Consider the following 20,148-nt stretch of genomic DNA (forward strand, 5'->3'; position numbering starts at 1 on the left):
GATGCTTCCTCGTTTGATTGCCAGGATCAAACAGGAGAAAGCATTGGTGATTCTAATAGCGCCTGCGTGGCCACGCAGGACCTGGTATGCAGATCTAGTGGACATGTCATCCTGTCCACCTTGGTCTCTGCCTCTGAGACAGGACCTTCTAATTCAGGGTCCTTTCAAACATCAAAATCTAATTTCTCTGAAGCTGACTGCATGGAAATTGAACGCTTGATTTTATCAAAGCGTGGATTTTTGGAGTCAGTAATCGATACTTTAATACAGGCTAGGAAACCTGTTACCAGGAAGATTTACCATAAGATTTGGCGTAAATACTTACACTGGTGTGAATCCAAGAGTTACTCATGGAGTAAGGTTAGGATTCCTAGGATATTGTCTTTTCTACAAGGTTCAGGCTTTTTGTCAGGCTTTGGCTAGGATTAAGCCTGTGTTTAAAACTGTAGCTCCACTGTGGAGCTTAAACTTAGTTCTTAACGTTTTACAGGGTGTTCCGTTTGAACCCCTTCATTCCATTGATATCAAGTTGTTATCTTGGAAAGTTCTGTTTTTAATGGCTATTTCCTCGGCTCGTAGAGTCTCTGAGTTATCAGCTTTACATTGTGATTCTCCTTATCTGATTTTTCATTCAGATAAGGTAGTTCTGCGTACTAAACCTGGGTTCTTACCTAAGGTAGTTACTAACAAGAATATCAATCAAGAGATTGTTGTTCCATCATTGTGCCCTAACCCTTCTTCAAAGAAGGAACGGCTTCTACACAATCTGGACGTAGTCCGTGCCCTGAAATTTTATTTACAGGCAACTAAAGATTTTCGTCAAACTTCTTCCCTGTTTGTCGTTTATTCTGGACAGAGGAGAGGTCAAAAAGCTTCTGCTACCTCTCTCTCTTTCTGGCTTCGTAGCATAATACGTTTAGCCTATGAGACTGCTGGACAGCAGCCTCCTGAAAGAATTACAGCTCATTCTACTAGAGCTGTGGCTTCCACTTGGGCCTTTAGAAATGAGGCCTCTGTTGAACAGATTTGCAAGGCTGCAACTTGGTCTTCTCTTCATACTTTTTCCAAATTTTACAAATTTGACACTTTTGCTTCTTCGGAGGCTGTTTTTTGGGAGAAAGGTTCTTCAGGCAGTGGTTCCTTCCGTATAAAGATCCTGCCTGTCCCTCCCGTCATCCGTGTACTTTAGCTTTGGTATTGGTATCCCATAAGTAATGATGACCCGTGGACTGACTACACTTAACAGGAGAAAACATAATTTATGCTTACCTGATAAATTCCTTTCTCCTGTAGTGTAGTCAGTCCACGGCCCGCCCTGTTTTTTATGGCAGGTCTAAATTTTAAATTATACTCCAGTCACCACTGCACCCTATAGTTTCTCCTTTCTCGTTTGGTTCTCGGTCGAATGACTGGGTGTGACGTAGAGGGGAGGAGCTATATAGCAGCTCTGCTTGGGTGATCCTCTTGCACTTCTTGTTGGGGAGGAGTTAATATCCCATAAGTAATGATGACCCGTGGACTGACTACACTACAGGAGAAAGGAATTTATCAGGTAAGCATAAATTATGTTTTCCGACAAAAGTACAAATTACGGCAACACGTTTCAGCTCATCAGAGCCTTTCTCAAGCCAATAATGGACCAATTCCAATTCACCCTGAAATACCCTTCACGGAAGAGGGATGTCCTTAATACGTCACAGCTTAAATCGCTTTGTTCAATCAGCAGTATACTACAAGTCTGTAATACTTTTGTTCCTCTCCCAGGTAGAACTTTAAAATAATGTTTTATATATATTCTGTACATCAAATAAAGTTGATCCTTTATTTATATTAACTGTCCCATATCACCAATATATTGCTCATAAAAAAAGAGGTCTATCCTTATAAGCCAATAGGATTCCAAGAGGGTAATATGTGTCCTTTTTTATCTTCCTTTTTTTTGCTTCAAATTAAAATTAGTCATCTACAATGGAGTTGTCTTCATATTTATCATTTTGTTCAGAAGAAAAATACAATAATCACAATGGTATGTAAGAGAACATAATAAAAAAAAATGAATTTCATATATTCTACTATCCCTTATCCATCTATATAAACATACATCCATACATTAAAGCAAACAGACGCGAACATGTGAGTGTTATTAAACACAATCAATTTAAAAAACACCCTAAGTCTATTTCTAGGTTCAAACCATATGGAGTCAGTGTGTCCAAATTAAAAATCCACTTACTCTCTAACTGTAAGAGGGATTTATGCATATCCCCCCTCTCTATTTCTTCTGCAATTTAGCTATCCCCGTATAGCCAAAAAATGTCAGATTCCCCCCATTACATTCCATAAAGTGTAGATCTTTATTACTATCTTGTTTAGCATTCTCTATTGAGAGGAAGTGTTAATGCATCATTTCTCTAACGGGTCTCTCTGATTCAAATTCATGGTTAAATTATCACAAATATTAAATTATCTGCCATGTCTTATTTTAGTTTTTTCTGTGTATCCTTTGTTTCCGATATTCTCAAAATCCTTATAAGAACCTACACTATTTAGAAATCATATGGAACACCTGTTTCTTACAGGTTTTTTTTTTTCATTTGTTTACATAGTTAGGAGCAAAAGAATAAAGGAAACTCAAAAATATAATAGCATAACTGGGATGATTTTTTTAAATCGACTCAGCAGTTTCACTGACCGGTTGAAATATATTAAAGGGACACTAAACACTAAATAAATGCTAGATAGAATGCTGCAGTCAAAGATTTATATATATATATATATATATATATATATATATATATATATATATATATATATATATATATATATATATACACATACATACATACATACATACAATTTTATCATTTTATATTACCATTCAAAGTGTTTAATGTCCCTTTCAAATAGCTGCTCTTCAACATATACAGGGTATTTGTAAAAACGATTGGACAGATAGCTCAGCATGCTAAGGCACTGGCTGAGCTCTGTAGCAATCCAAGGGTTGCAGGTTCGATCCCTGGCGAGGTCCACTCAGCCTTTCATCCTTCCGAGGTCGATAAAATGAGCAGTGTCTTGAGACCCTTACGGGTGATTAACTGCGCTTTATTACAAGTACCCAATACATACATACATACATACATACATACAACCCTGATGTTATATGATCTTGTGCTTTCCTCTTCTTGTCAGTTAGTTTTGGCTTTAATATTTGAAGTTGGTTTGGATAGGTTGTACCTCTGATCCAGCCTTACATGTCGTTTTTTTTTTTTTTTTTGCACAAGATTTGACCTCTCATAATACAGCATGTTTCCGCCCCCTTGCTACATGGAATGCTACAATTGATAGGTTTACTAATACATGCCTCTTTACACACAGCCATTTCAGGGAGTTTATGGACTTTTGCTCACTCTTTGAGCTACTTTACCATTTGCATTGTCACAATGGGGATGTGCATTTTATGCTAATTCACCACTTATAAATATTCCCTGAGCTTTCCTGGAAGCTCAACATAAGTAATAATGCCTGGATCTTCAGCCACTGGCCCTTTAGGTTCAGGGCCATGTAGTCCACATAGAAAACATAAGTGCATATCTAAACATTCTGTGCCCTCTCATTTTATGCAGTTTAGAGCTTTCTTTGTTACTTTTGCCTCCAGTAGGGGTCATATTATGTCTCTCTAATAGAGTGGATTATGTTTTCTTTTCACTCATGCTTATTTAAAGGGGCACAAAAAGTCAGAATTACACTTTCATTGTTTTGATAGATCATAGAATTTTAAAAGAGATTTTAGTTTACTTCTGTTCTATACATTGCATTGTTCCCTTGGTATCCTTCTTCTGTGCAATTTCTTGGATACTTTGCTTTTGTTCAAATAACTACTTGTTTTTCTTGTCACATGTTCATAGATGTTAGGTGTTTGTCTGCTAAGTCCACAGACTTTTACTTTCATGTTCATAAAGCATCATAGGTTAGAACCTACGTACGGATCATGGTTCTAAACTTACCTTAAGATTACAGGTGATAAGGCCTTTTCTTCCACAATATGTCAAAATTAAGCCCTAATTTGATACCTAATGCAAAATAAACTGTATGCTCATAAGTACTGTATGTGTACACCTGACCTTTACACCTATATGAACGTGTTGGAAAACCCCATTTTAAAACCAGAGGCATTAATATGGAGTTGCCCCCCATATTTGTGGGAATAACAGCTGCAACTCTTCTGTCTGTGGGAATTTGTGTCCATTCAACCAAAATAGCATTTGTGAGGTCAGGCACTGATGTTTGGTGTGAATGTCTTTTTTACAATCAGCGTTGCAGTTCATCCCAAAGGTGTTCAATGATGTTCAAATCAGGGCTCTGTGCAGGCCACTCAAGTTCCTCCAGACCAAACTCATAAAACCATGTCTTCATGGATCTCTGCTTTGTGCACAGTGGCACAGTCATGCTGGACCAGGAAAGGATCTTCTCTAAACATTTGCCACAAAGTTGAAAGCACCCCATTTTCTAAAATGTCTTTGTATCCTTTAGCATTAAGGTGACCTTTCACTGGAACTAATGGGCCTAGGCCAGTAAAACAACCCCAGACCACTATCTCTCTTCCACCAAACTGTACAGAAGGCTCTATGCATTCCGATAGGTGCCGTCTCCTGGCATCCGCCACACTACAAAATAGTGAACCATGATTTAGCACTGCAGGGAACACATGCTTCAGAGTCCAGGGCAGCGTGCTTTACTCTTTCTCAGCAAACACTTGACATTGCCCATGTTGTTCTTAGGCTTGTGTACAGCTGCTTGGCCATGGAAACAATTTTTTGAAAGCTTCCAGAGGTAGTTTGGAATTCTGTAGTGAGTGATGCAATAGATGATTGGTGATTTTATACACCATACACTTCAACACTTGGCAGCGCTGCTCTGTGAGTTTGCGTGGTCTACCATTCATGACTGGGCTGTTGTTGCTCCTAAACGCTTCCACTTCCCAATAATAGCACTTACAGTTGACCGGGGCAGATCTAGTAGGACAGAAATGTCACTATCTTGTGGCAAAGGTATCATCCTATGACACTCCCACATTTAAAGTCTCTGAACTCTTCAGTGTGACCCATTGAACTGGCTATATGTTGGATTGTATGCACCTGTTAGCAATGGGTGCAACAAAAACATAAAATAGTAGGGTTGTACACATACTTTGGCCATATAGTGTAATTATCCTTTTACAGAAATTGTTTTGGGGCTTGAAGCTGTTCCCTTGCTCTCAAGGTCAGATTGTGAACATTTCAGGCTGGATATTAAAAGGACATGAAACACACTTTTACTTTCATGATTATTATTATTTTTTTATTTTTATTTTAAGCTCAAATGAACATAATAACATTTCAATCTGTATATAAGGTGTCAGGGATCACAGAGATCTAATATCATGTGACTAAATTTCTTCTGTTACAATAATGACAGATAAATCCAGTTTTTCTTTTATAACACAGTCTAGTACCTACTAGTTTTGTGAGATAATGTTAGAAAATACACCTGTCATTGTAGCTCAAATTTAGAGAAAATAAAATAGCAGTATGCATATTACTTGCGTTGTTAAACCCAGTTCCTTTATAGCTGTAAATATATACCACCGCTCTTTGTATAGTTATATAAATACGCATAAGAGGTTAATTCTTTAAACTCAAGGAAAACATGTTGGCTATCAGCACAGAGTTCTAGTATCATATATCCATATTTCATCTGTATCAGCAATAGCAATTAGATCCAAATTTCCTTTGCAATGCAACAGGGTCTAATCATGGACTTCAGTTACTTAGAATAAATACTGTATATATCATGGAGACCAAAAAAGAGCTGATATATTAGGTGTCAAAAGGAAAGGACAGTCAGATCTCTTATGGCACTTGTATATTATAAATCATAGGATACTTGCGCTGTCGATAGACACCTTCCTGCTATCCTTGTTATCGCCAATAAGTCCTTCTCCTTCCGGTGATTGCTATCATCCAGGCAGCATTATGGCCCCAAAAACACCACTAGATCTGGACAACACTCCTCTTCCGACAGCCCGTGGTCCCGCGAACTCCGGCTGTAACAGACCGCTGTGGCGGCACACCTGCCGGTCTTCCAAGCGACCCAAAACACCTCAGGTATGATATCATTCCGCGATATAATCGATCTCTGCTATGGAGCTTTTTTCACAGCAGACCAACATATTTGCATGTTTTACTAGCGGGCTTCTGTCCGTGGAACACCAAGTCTCCAGCACAGCTTTCACATGTTCACCTATTCACCTCTCGGAGTCGCAGCTTTATATTTCCCCCACTCTGGTTCTGGGAGAATTCTGTAGAGCTACTGCTCACTTGCTTCCTCGGTCTAGCTCCAGCTACCGAGCCACCAAAGCTTGTTCCACGGTTCCCAGCCAACAGCACCTTATGATACATGGGAATGCCCTAGGAAGGTGTAAAGCCTCCAACAACGGGCAAATGGCAGAATTGTTCTTGTCCCGCTCTCAGCGTCCACGCTCAGTATCCACAAGCTGTGCTAGCTCCACCCGCAGGAACCGGAACTAAATTCCACCTAGATAGTAATCCAGCACTTTCATGATTATTATATGATTCAGATAGAGCATACAATTTTAAGCAACTTTCCATTTTACTTCAATTATCAAATTTCTCTCATTCTCTTGGTATATTTTGATGAAAAGAATACCTAAGTAAGCCCAGGAGCCACAATGCATTACTAGGAGTTAGCTGTACTCTGTATTAAGTTGGGGGTCAGGTGACTGCGGGGGTCCAAGGCGTCCTCTCTTCCTATTAACTGGAAAGACTCTGAGGACCTGAAAAAGCTGTCACGCCGCTCGTCCTAGTTCCTCCCTCTAGTTCCGGTTGAGCTGGATGTTTGGAGGCGTCACTAATCACGTGATATTACAGGCCAGCGACACTGCCGAATCGCTTGTTTCATGACATAAAGAGTCCAGAATCTCTTATAAAGTGGAAAATAAAAGTATAGCTATGAATAAGGCTATGGCCGAAACTCGTAAGCTTGTTTGTTAAGCGTTTCTAACCCATCCATGTTGATAGTGCTTTTAATCTGAATGATCTAATAAAGCATTGAACTTTTATTTTCCACTTTGAGGGATTCTGGACTCTTTATTGAATCCCTTAATATCCTTTAACCACTTTTTCTACATATACATATTTACATATTTCTCTTGTAAGGTGTATCCAGTCCACGGGTTCATCCATTACTTGTGGGATATTCTCCTTCCCAACAGGAAGTTGCAAGAGGACACCCACAGCAGAGCTGTCTATATAGCTCCTCCCCTAACTGCCACCCCTAGTCATTCTCTTGCAACTCTCGACAAGAAAGGAAGTATCAAGAGATATGTGGTGACTTAGTGTAGTTTTACCTTCAATCAAGAGTTTGTTATTTTTAAACGGTACCGGCGTTGTACTGTTTTACTCTCAGGCAGAAATTAGAAGAAGAGTTCTGCCTGGAGGTTTGATGATCTTAGCGGTTTGTAACTAAGGTCCACTGCTGTTCTCACACATAACTGAAGAATATGGGACAACTTCATTTGGGGGAACGGCCTGCAGATTTCCTGCTTTGAGGTATGTTCAGTATTTTTATTTCTAGAGAGATGATATGAGTTCTAGAAAATGCTGACAGAGCCTTGTGTACTGAGGTAAGCCTGATGCAGTGATTTAACAGCGACTGGGATCATGCTTACAGAACAGGGTAATACTCATGTTAATGCTTATATTACTTAGGGACAAAACGTTTACATGATTTTAAAAATAGGACGTTTTTTCTCTGAGGGAGATAACTCTTTATTTGGGGCCTAGTTTCCACATGGCTAATCAGATACTCCTAGGAGTACTTTTTTAAGGCCCCTCTGGCATCCAGTACATGGTGGGAGGGGCCTATTTTAGCGCTCTAAATGCGCAGTTTTTATTCAGACTGAGACATCCAGCTTCCCTAGAGGAGTCCTCTGACACCTGAGGACCATTACAAGGGGTTTATTTCTGCACAGAATCGTATTTGAGGGCAGGTAGGAGCCTCAGCAGAGCTGTGGCAGGGTGCTCAACTGTCTTTTAACATTTTTTAAAGTTTTTCAATCCGGTTTGGGGCCTAAGGGGTTAATCATCCATTTGCAAGTGGGTGCAATGCTGCTTTAGTCCCTTACACACACTGTAAACATTTCAAAGAATTTGTTATATTTTTTCACTGTTTTGCAGTTTAAGTGTTAGTTTTTTTCTCTTAAAGGCACAGTAATGTTTTTGTTTAATTGCTGTTTTACCTTTATTAGCTTGCTTGTCTCATTACTAGTCTGTTAAACATGTCTGACATAGAGGAAACTCCTTGTTCAATATGTTTAGAAGCCATGGTGGAACCCCTCTTAGAATGTGTACCAAATGTACTGAAATTTCTATAAACTATAAAGACCATATTATGGCGCTTAAAGATTTATCTCCAGGGGATTCACTGACTAAAAAAAGGGAGATTATGCCATCTAACTCTCCCCATGTGTCAGAACTTATAACTTCCGCTCAAGTGGCGCCAAGTACATCTAGCGCGTCTAATTCGTTTACCTTGCAGGACATGGCGGCAGTTATGAATAATACCCTCACAGAGGTATTTTCCAAACTGTCAGGGTTACAAGGAAAGCGAGACAGCTCTGGGGCTAGAACTAATACAGAGCTTTCTGACGCTTTAATGCCTGTGTCCGATATTCCCTCACAATACTCAGAAGCCGAGGCAGGTGAGCTTCTATCTGTGGGTGACCCTTCAGACTCAGGGAAGGCGTTACTTCAGCCTGATTCTGAAATGACAGCGTTTAAATTTAAGCTTGAACACCTCCGCTTATTGTTTAGGGACGTTTTAGCGACTCTGGATGACTGTGACCCCATTGTGGTTCCAGAGAAATTGTGTAAAATGGACAAATACTTTGCAGTGCCTGTTTACACTGATGTTTTTCCAGTCCCTAAGAGGTTTTCGGAAATTATTACTAAGGAATGGGATAGACCAGGTGTGCCGTTCTCTCCCCCTCCTGCTTTCAAAAAGATGTTTCCCATAGATGCCGCTATGCGGGACTTGTGGCAGACGGTCCCTAAGGTGGAGGGAGCAGTCTCTACCCTAGCTAAGTGTACAACTATCCCCGTTGAGGACAGTTGTGCTTTCCTAGATCCTATGGATACAAAATTGGAGGGCCTCCTTAAGAAAATTTTTATACATCAAGGTTTTATCCTCCAACCTCTTGCATGCATAGAACCAGTTACTGCTGCAGCGGCTTTTTGGTTCGAGTCTCTTGAGGAGTCTCTGCAGGTAGAGACCCCGTTAGACGATATTCTAGACAGGATTAAAGCTCTTAAGTTAGCTAATTCCTTTATTTCTGACGCCGTTTTCAGTTAACCAAACTAACGGCTAAGAATTCAGGTTTTGCCATTTTGGCGCGTAGGGCGCTATGGCTTAAGTCCTGGTCAGCAGACGTTACTTCAAAGTCTAAACTTCTTAACATCCCCTTCAAGGGACAGACCCTATTCGGGCCTGGTCTGAAGGAGATCATTTCTGATATTACTGGAGGAAAAGGCCACGCCCTTCCTCAGGACAGGTCCAATAAGTTAAGGACCAAACTGAATAATTTTCGTTCTTTTCGAAACTTCAAGAGTGGCGCAGCTTCAACTTCCTCTAATGCAAAACAAGAGGGAAATTTCGCCCAGTCCAAACCAGTCTGGAGACCTAACCAGGCTTGAAACAAGGGGTAGCAGGCCAAGAAACCTGTGGCTGCCTCTAAGACAGCATGAAGGAGTAGCCCCCAATCCGAGGCCGGATCTAGTGGGGGCAGACTTTCTCTCTTCGCCCAGGCTTGGGCAAGAGACATCCAGGATCCCTGGGCGCTAGAGATTGTTTCCCAGGGATATCTGGAATTCAAAGGGTCATCTCCAAAGGGGAGATTTCATCTCTCACAACTATCTGTAAACCAGATAAAAAGAGAGGCATTCTTACGTTGCGTTCAAGACCTACTGGTTATGGGAGTGATCCACCCAGTTCCAAAAGAGGAACAGGGGCTGGGTTTCTATTCATGTTTATAGTTCCCAGAAAAGAGGGAACTTTCAGACCTATCTTGGATCTCAAGATCCTAAACAAATTTCTCAGGGTCCCATCCTTCAAGATGGAGACAATTCAAACCATCCTCCCTATGATCCAGGAGGGTCAATATATGAGGACTCAAAGGATGCTTATCTCCACATTCTGATTCACAGAGATCATCATCAGTTCCTCAGGTTCGCCTTCCTAGACAGGCATTACCAGTTTGTGGCTCTTCCTTTCGGGTTAGCCACGGCACCAAGAATCTTTACGAAGGTTCTAGGGTCCCTTCTGGCGGTTCTAAGGCCACAGGGCATAGCGGTAGCCCCTTACCTAGACGACATTCTGATTCAAGGGTCTACTCTTCAAATCGCCAAGTCCCATACGGACATTGTTCTGGCCTTTCTGAGGTCTCATGGGTGGAAAGTGAACATAGAAAAGAGTTCTCTCTCTCCTCTCACAAGAGTTTCCTTCCTAGGAACTCTAATAGATTCCGTAGAAATGAAAAATTTTCTATGTTCAGAAAGTCAGGATATCAAAGCTTCTAACTTCTTGCCGTGCTCTTCAGTGGAATGGGGACTATACAGATTTATCTCCTCTGTTAGATCTGGATCAAGAGACCAGGGATTCTCTTCTCTGGTGGTTATCTCGAGTCCATCTGTCCAGGGGAATGAGTTTCCGCAGGCCAGAATGGACTATAGTGACGACAGATGCCAGCCTTCTGGGCTGGGGCGCAGTCTGGAACTCCCTGAAGGCTCAGGGTTCGTGGACTCAGGAGGAAGCCCTCCTTCCGACAAACATTCTGGAACTAAGAGTGATATTCAATGCTCTTCAGGCTTGGCCTCAACTAGCTGCGGCCAAGTTCATCAGATTTCAGTCGGACAATATCACGACTGTAGCATATATCAACCATCAGGGGGGAACAAGGAGTCCCCTGGCCATGATGGAGGTTTCCAAGATAATTCTATGGGCAGAGATTCACTCTTGCCATCTCTCAGCTATCCATATCCCAGGAGTAGAGAACTGGGAGGCGTATTTTCTAAGTCGGCAGACTTTTCATCCGGGGGAGTGGGAGCTCCATCCGGAGGTATTTGCCCAGCTGATTCATCTATGGGGCAAACCAGAACTGGATCTGATGGCGTCTCGTCAGAACGCCAAGCTTCCTCGTTATGGGTCCAGGTCAAGGGATCCCCAGGCAACGCTGATAGATGTTCTAGCAGTGCCCTGGTCCTTCAGCATGGCTTATGTGTTTCCACCGTTTCATCTCCTCAATCGTCTGATTGCCAAGATCAAGCAGGAGAGAGTTTCGGTGATTTTGATAGCACCTGCGTGGCCACGCAGGACTTGGTATGCAGATCTGGTGGACATGTCATCCTTCCCACCATGGACTCTGCCGCTGAGGCAGGACCTTCTACTCCAAGGTCCATTCAAACATCCAAATCTAGTTTCTCTGCGTCTGACTGCTTGGAGATTGAACGCTTGATTTTATCAAGGCGTGGTTTCTCCGAGTCGGTCATTGATACCTTGAATCAGGCTTGAAAGCCTGTCACCAGGAAAATCTATCATAAGATATGGTGTAAATATCTTCATTGGTGTGAATCCAAGGGTTACTCGTGGAGTAAAGTCAGGATTCCTAGGATACTATCTTTTCTCCAAGATGGATTGGAAAAGGGATTATCGGCTAGTTCCTTAAAGGGACAGATTTCTGCTCTGTCTATTCTTTTTCACAAGCGCCTGGCTGATGTTCCCGACGTTCAGGCGTTTTGTCAGGCTTTGGTTAGAATCAGGCCTGTGTTTAAAACTATTGCTCCGCCATGGAGTTTAAATTTGGTTCTTAAGGTTCTTCAAGGGGTTCCGTTTGAACCCTTACATTCCCTAGATATCAAGCTGTTATCTTGGAAAGTTCTGTTTTTAGTAGCTATCTCTTCGGCTCAAAGAGTTTCAGAGTTATCTGCCTTGCAGTGTGATTCCCCTTATCTGATCTTCCATGCAGATAAGGTAGTTTTACGTACCAAACTTGGGTTTCTTCCTAAGGTAGTATCTAATAGGAATATCAATCAGGAAATTGTTGTTCCTTCACTGTGTCCTAATCCTTCTTCAAAGAAGGAACGTCTATTACACAATCTTGACGTGGTTCATGCTTTAAAGTTTTATTTACAAGCTACTAAGGATTTTCGTCAAACATCTGCATTGTTTGTCGTCTACTCTGGACAGAGGAGAGGCCAAAAGGCTTCGGCATCTTCTCTTTCTTTTTGGCTGAGAAGCATAATCCGTTTAGCTTATGAGACTGCTGGCCAGCAGCCTCCTGAAAGAATTACAGCTCATTCCACTAGAGCGGTAGCTTCCACATGGGCTTTTAAAAATGAGGCCTCTGTTGAACAGATTTGTAAGGCGGCGACTTGGTCTTCGCTTCATACTTTTTCCAAATTTTACAAATTTGATACTTTTGCTTCTTCAGAGGCTATTTTTGGGAGAAAGGTCTTACAGGCAGTGGTGCCTTCCGTTTAAGTACCTGCCTTGTCCCTCCCTTCATCCGTGTCCTAAAGCTTTGGTATTGGTATCCCACAAGTAATGGATGAACCCGTGGACTGGATACACCTTACAAGAGAAAACAAAATTTATGCTTACCTGATAAATTTCTTTCTCTTGTGGTGTATCCAGTCCACGGCCCGCCCTGTCACTTTAAGGCAGGTGTTTTTTATTTTTAAACTACAGTCACCACTGCACCCTATAGTTTCTCCTTTTTTCTTGTCTTCGGTCGAATGACTGGGGGTGGCAGTTAGGGGAGGAGCTATATAGACAACTCTGCTGTGGGTGTCCTCTTGCAACTTCCTGTTGGGAAGGAGAATATCCCACAAGTAATGGATGAACCCGTGGACTGGATACACCACAAGAGAAAGAAATTTATCAGGTAAGCATAAATTTTGTTTTTTGGGAAAAAACAGCCTTTGTGTTCTCTGGGCCAAGGAGGAAAAGGACCATCCAAGCTGTTATCAGCGTTGGGTCCAAAAGCCAGCATCTTTCATGGTATGGGGGGGGTGTCTGCCCATGGGTAACTTGCACATCTGTGAGGGCACCGTTAATGCAGAAAGATATGTATACATTTTGAAGCAACATATGCTGCCGTCCAGACATCGTCTTTTCCAGGGACGTCCCTGCATTTTCTAGCAGGACAACGCCAAACCACATTCTGTCCCGATTACTAGCGCATGGTTGTGTAAGCAGAGAGTGTGGGTGCTAGCATGGCCTGCCTGCAGTCCTGACCTGTTTCCAATTGAGAATGTGTGGCGCATTATGAAGGGCAAAATTAGGCAACGAAGGCCCAGTGCAATTGCGCAGCTGAAGACATGCATAATGGATGAATGCGGGAAAAATTGTGCTTTCTAAACTTAACCAACTGGTATCTTCAGTGCCCAAATGCTTAAAGGGATACTGAACCCAATTTTTTTCTTTCGTGATTCAGATATAGCATGCAATTTTAAGCAACTTTCTAATTTACTCCTATTATCAAATTTTCTTCATTCTCTTGGTATCTTTATTTGAAAAGCAAGAATATAAGTTTAGATGCCGGCCCATTTTTGGTGAACAACCTGGGTTGTTCTTGCTGATTGGTGGATTAATTTAAACGACCAATAAACAAGGGCTCTCCAGGGTCTGAACCAAAAAATAGCTTAGATGCCTTCTTTTTCAAATAAAGATAGTAAGAGAACGAAGAAAAATTGATAATAGGAGTAAATTAGAAAGTTGCTTAAAATTGCATGCTCTATCTGAATCGCGAAAGAAAAAATTTGGGTTCAGTGTCCCTTTAATAAGTGTTATTAACCCCTTAATGACAGAGGACGTACCAGGTACGTCATAGGAAAAAACTCCCTTAATGACAATTGACGTACCTGGTACGTCCTCTGTTATCTGAAGTGCTGGAAGCGATCACGATTGCTTCCAGCTGCTTCCAAGGGATTGTAGTGATGCCTCAATATTGAGGCATCACTGCAATCCCCTATTTTACATACCGATGCAGAAAGGGCCACTCTGTGGCCCTCTCTGCATCGGCCATTGAGGCTAACAATTTCGTTGGTGGATGGGAGCAGCTTTTGTCTGTATGTGCCTCAGTTGTTTCCCTAAGCGATCTGACATTGTCGGTGGTTTTTACCGGATGGGCGATTGCGGCCGGGGGCGGCGCGTGCACGCAAATTATGACGGATTATGAAAGTAAAAAAAAAAGACAGATGTGGAAGCAGGGGGATCTTAGTTCTTTAGTAAGGGATCTGGGAGGGGGAGGGATGTAGATCATTTAGGGGGGCCAGCTACACTACAGAAAACAAGTATTTAATATAAAAAAGTAAACAAAAAACTATTTTGGGGGGCAAATTGGGTACTGGCAGACAGCTGCCAATACCCAAGATGGCGGCAAATAGGTAGAGGGGGAGGTTTAGAGAGATGTATTGGGGGGGATCAGGGAGGTTATGGGGTAAGGGGGGATCCATCACTGCAGACTGTATGAAAAAAATAAAAAAATAATAATAAATTATTTTTATTTCAGTACTGGCAGACTTTCTGCCAGTACTTAAGATGGCGGTGACAATTGTGAGGTGGGCGAGGGAAGAGAGCTGTTTGAGGGGGGGATCAGGGGGTGGGATGTGTCAGGTGGGAGGCTGATCTCTACGTTAAAGCTAAAAATTAACCCTACAAGCTACCTAATTAACCCCTTAACTGCTGGGCATATTACAAGTGTGGTGCGCAGCAGAATTTAACGGCCTTATTATTACCAAAAAGCAACGCCAAAGCCATATATGTCTGCTATTTCTGAACAAAGGGGATCCCAGAGAAGCATTTACAACCATTTGTGCCATAATTGCACAAGCTGTTTGTAAATAATTTCAGTGAGAAACCTAAAATTGTGAAAAATTTAAGTTTTTTTTTATTTGATCGTATTTGGCGGTGAAATGGTTGCATGAAATATACCAAAAATGGGCCTAGATCAATACTTTGGGATGTCTTCTAAATATAAATATACATGTCAAGGGATATTCAGGGATTTCTGAAAGATATCAGTGTTCCAATGTAACTAGCGCTAATTTTGAAAAAAAGTGGTTTGGAAATAGCAAAGTGCTACTTGTATTTATGGCCCTATAACTTGCAAAAAAAGCAAAGAACATGTAAACATTGGGCATTTCTAAACTCAGGACAAAATTTAGAAACTATTTAGAATGGGTGTATTTTGGTGGTTGTACATGTGTAACAGATTTTGGGGGTCAAAGTTAGAAAAAGTGGTTTTTTTTTTCAATTTTTTCCTCATATTTTACATTTTTTTTATAGTAAATTATTAGATATGATGAAAATAATGGTATCTTTAGAAAGTCCATTTAATGGCGAGAAAAACGGTATATAATATGTGTGGGTACAGTAAATGAGTAAGAGGAAAATTACATCTAAAACAAACACTGCAGAAATGTAAAAATAGCCATTGTCATTAAGGGTAAGAAAATTGAAAAATGGTCCGGTCATTAAGGGGTTAAAAGAAAAGGCGATGTTACACATTGGTAAAGCAGTCGACTGTCCTAACTTTTTTGGAGTGTGTTGCGCACAAACACACACACAGAAATTAACTGCACTCTCCAACTGGACTGGGTACACATTCCATGACCCTGTAAAACTCACAGCCCTGGTGTTCAACAGCACTCACAGACAGATGCACAGTTTTCAGTGACTCTGGCAATTAACCCCAGTCAAGCCTTGGTGCAAAGCCAATTAAGGAAAAATTCAAAACAAAATTATTAACACAACACATAGAAAGTTTGACACTCTTTTAGCTAGATTAAAGACAAAAAATGAGAGAGAGAGATATTAAACTTAAAGAAATGGATTGAAAATTTTAAACTTTTCTCCAATTTAGTACTGTTATCAATTTTGTTTAGTTTTCTTGGTATTCTTTGTTAAAGAATAATCCTAGGTGAACTAAGGAGCGTGCACATTTCTCTAGCCATCTGGTACTAATTTTTGCAACACTGTTTATAGCAGTTATACACAGCTGCAAAAACTGCTGCCATAGAATGCTAAATAAATGTTCATCCTCTTAGCCTACCAAGGCTAACTGTTCAGTAAAGGAAAGAACAAAACCACTTTGATAACAGATATAAATTGGAAAGTTAATTGTGAGTTTATTGTCCCTTTAACCTGCATTTTTGCCATTAAATACCTGTGAAGATTGACTTGAAAGATTCCAAAGTAATTAAAGTGATGATAAATCATAGCGTTTCATAAACGCCACCTTCATTCATCAGTTTAAAAAAAAATGCTGAAAGGGTGCCTTTCTTTTGCAGCGGTTTCACTGCATAGCTAAGCGTCTCTGATGGACCACGGCACTGCTAATTTTTTTCAATGAGGTGACATTTCCACTAGACTTGTGCACAGCCAAAAAATTCGTTTCGGATCGATTCGGATGTTTTTGAATTTCGGTTCGTATCGATTCGAATTCGGAAAAATTTCAATGAATTTGTTTCGGATTCATTCGGATTCGAATAAATTTGTCAGGATTCAATACGGAAATTCGGAATTTCGGTATGTGTTAGGTGGGATGGGCTGTGTATTAGACTAGTATTATGTACAGTATATTTAGGTGTAACCCATAGCAGAGTTATATAACCTAATATACTGTACAATACTAGTGTAATCCATGGCCATCCGAATGTAACAAATAAATCCGAACTAATTCGGATTTATTTGGTAGATTCGGTACTACCGTAATTCGGAAATTCAAATCGATCCGAATCTCCGAATTTAACAAATTCGTCCGAATTTCGATTCGGAATGAATCGAACCGCACATGTCTAATTTCCACCTCTTAGCCAAGAGCCATGTGGGCCAATCAGCAATATGTTAAGAACCTTAAATTGCACACATCTATTGAAATGCAGTACTTGCCTATAAATGATATCTATCCATCTATAAAAAATATGTACCTTTAACATAAATCATAGCTTTTAAAATGATGGATAAGTAATAGAAATTAACAAATAAATTAGATCCACGTTTATAAAAAAATAAATAAAATTAAAAGTGTAAAAACTGTTGATTCTGTTAACTTTTTAAAAGCAAGTAACTAGTGTCATTATGCATTTAGAAAATAAATGTCCATCTGTCAGGATTTTTTTTTTTTTGCATTTAGTGTTTGGTACATAGTGATATTTCCTCTGTTTCCTAGCAACCACAGTTAGATTTCACTCAAAATTATTAATCAGCAGGTTGATGCTTTCTTTGTCTTTTGTATTGATGAAGTCTCATGAGAAATTAGAATTGACTTTAGGATAAATAACTAAATTGCAGAAACGTAATGTTCTTTGTCATTCATCATTCTGCATCTTATGCACTGTAAATATCTGTCCTAAAGAGATTATAGTTTAGTTCCAAAGTACCCTGCTGAAATATGTGTTTATACGTGAAAGTTAATTAAAATATAATTTAAGAAAATAAAAATAGGCACTTTTTTTTATTTCTCTTTCATTGTTTATACCTTATTTTAAATAGCATTGACTTTTTAAATACAAGACTATAAAGGTTGGCAATTGAAGAAAATTTCCTAACTACATAAATGTATTCGTAAATAAAATAACAAATAATATAAATTTTACAAAATAATAAATACATTTTTTTTTACAATACTATATAAAAATAAACATATTGCCTCACATATGTATATATTAAAAATCCAAAAATATATTAAATGCCTGTGAATATACCATGATAAAAGTCATCAATATCAATATAAGTAACAATATACTAAACTCTATCTAATAATGAACCAACCTTTTTTTTTATTTGAATCAGTTAAAAAAAAAAAAAAAAAAATAATGAATATATTTAATAGAATCTTGTGTATTATCTAAAGTAATTTACATGATATTTTTGTGTCTGTTATTAACAGTTTAGTACAAATATAATGTATTCCTCGTTTCTTTTATTTGCTGTTATGTTGTGTGATAAAGTATAGAGAGGTCACAACACACTTAACTTGTAATTATTTATGATAAGAAGTGGGATTTTAATTTTATTTATTTATTTTTGCAGGTGAGATGAGCGAGAGCAGAGCAAAGAGAGTCCGGATAAAAGAAGTTGATGGGTGGACACTGAAATTGCTTGTAGATTATGTTTACACTGCAGAAATCAAAGTCACAGAAGAAAATGTTCAGGTGAGAGCAGTATAGCAATCAGAAATGTTACATAGCGTTTGTTTTCCATCTCTTGAGTTACACAAGTGTCTTTATTAGTTGTTTCTGTTCTTTAAAAAGATACTGTAACAGTTGATCGATATTAACTTAAAATAGGACTCAATATATTCGGGTCAATTGAGGGCCTTTGTATCTTTCTTACCTTTTCTGTTCCATCTCTACATGGGGAGTATACTGTGTGCTGAACACAGCCATAGACCTTTCAAGATAGTTGGCAATCAATGGGTTAAAAAACGGCTTTGTCTTTTCCATGCAGTCAAATCATTAAAGGGATAAAAAGGTCAAAAATGAAATGTGCATTTCAATTTGAAATAGAAACATTTTTGCAATATATTTCCATTAGTAAAAATATTTTTTCCCTGTGGCATACATACATATCCTATGAGGGCATTCTTTAGGATTGTAACCTCAGCCATGTTTTCCTAGAAACTTATGAGTTACACATGCTGCAGGGTGCGCAGAGGGGAACATGAATTGCACCCTTGGGTAGTACACGGATTACACGGATAGTGATCCTGGATTGCACTATTCATGTTCCTCCCTGCACACCCTACAGCATGTTTAACTCATAAGTGCCCTAGCTTGTGCACTAGTATGCAAACACCTCACCTTCTTAGAGAGTCAGTAGTGGCTTGTATAACACAAGTTATGTATTCAAAAGCAATTTGCTACTGCCAGCTCTCTGACAAGGTGTGTTTTTTTAATACTGGTGCACAGGCTTTCACAGCATATGTACGTATGCCACAGAAAAACAGTAATAACTTTTACTAGAAGCATTTTTGCCAATGCACGTACTGTGAAAAAAATGGAAAAGTAAAAAGAGCACAGAAAAAGCACAGAAAATAGTTGACACCCTTGCCTAAAAAATATATGCAATCAAAAGATGGTGGCTATAAATAAATACCGTATGTTTCTTTGTAATGACACAATGAATCCACGGATCATCATTAATTACTGTTGGGAATATCACTCCTGCCCATCAGGAAGCGGCAAAGAACACCTAAAGCAAAGCTGTTAAATATCTCCTCCCTTCCCTCCCACCCTAGTTATTCTCTTTGCCTACGTTAAAGAAAGGAAGTGGTAAAGTTAGGTGTTAAAAGATAATAAACTCTTGATTGAAGAATCTTTTACTAAGTAGAGCAGTGGTGGCTTTAGAGCAATGGGAACTTGCAGGACATAATTCTCACTGCGCCTCCCATGTAATTTATGTTGCCCTTATCCTGATATCTTAAGTAAGATTATTCAGGCTTTATCTTTTCTCCACAGGGCTATGTGAGGGAGAGGACCTCTCAAACCTGGTTAGCTGCCTTGCTGTCTGGCAGATTTACAAGTGCTGACTTTTTTTCTGGGTCTGGGAAATAAAAGATCTCAGAGGAAGTGGAACACTTTATTTACCTGGGACATAGAGCCTCCTATAAATAAAAGGAGGGGATTATATGACAGCAGGCACTGGGGCTGAAGAGAGAGACTCAAGATGAGGTGTTTTTCACTGCTCACAGTGGCTTAAATCACTGGGGCTTGGGAGATTGGCTCAGTATGAGGTGGCTCACTGTTCACATATAGCACTGGCTAAGCAGCTGCCTAGCAAGTTATGGAAGGGTTATAAAGAGGCTTGGCAAAATGTTTATTTAACTCCCGGTGGCTTAACTTTACAATAAACATGGCGACCGGGAGATTGCCTTTTGAAACTCCCACGATGGGCGGAGCTATGTGTGGCGCCAATTTGAGTTGTGCACCACTTTCTTTGCACTTCCTGTTATCGGAAGGAACGGAGCAGTGTCCCCAGAGTGTTTACACATGTGTTAGGACCTAACAGCGCTACAGCTGAGTTCCGGATCTT

The 20,148-nt window shown here is 39.9% G+C and overlaps 1 protein-coding gene across 1 annotated transcript in view; it reads left to right on the forward strand.

The window, feature by feature from the left end:
• The window catches only part of KLHL2 (kelch like family member 2), a 445,714-nt gene that overhangs the window by 150,213 nt on the left and 275,353 nt on the right, over window positions 1-20,148 (forward strand). The window contains 1 exon segment of the mRNA XM_053703800.1: window positions 18,148-18,269. Within this exon segment, the coding sequence (XP_053559775.1) occupies window positions 18,148-18,269 (122 nt within the window).

This window comes from Bombina bombina, chromosome 2 (assembly GCF_027579735.1).
Source record: "Bombina bombina isolate aBomBom1 chromosome 2, aBomBom1.pri, whole genome shotgun sequence".
Classification (NCBI taxonomy): Eukaryota; Metazoa; Chordata; class Amphibia; order Anura; family Bombinatoridae; genus Bombina; species Bombina bombina.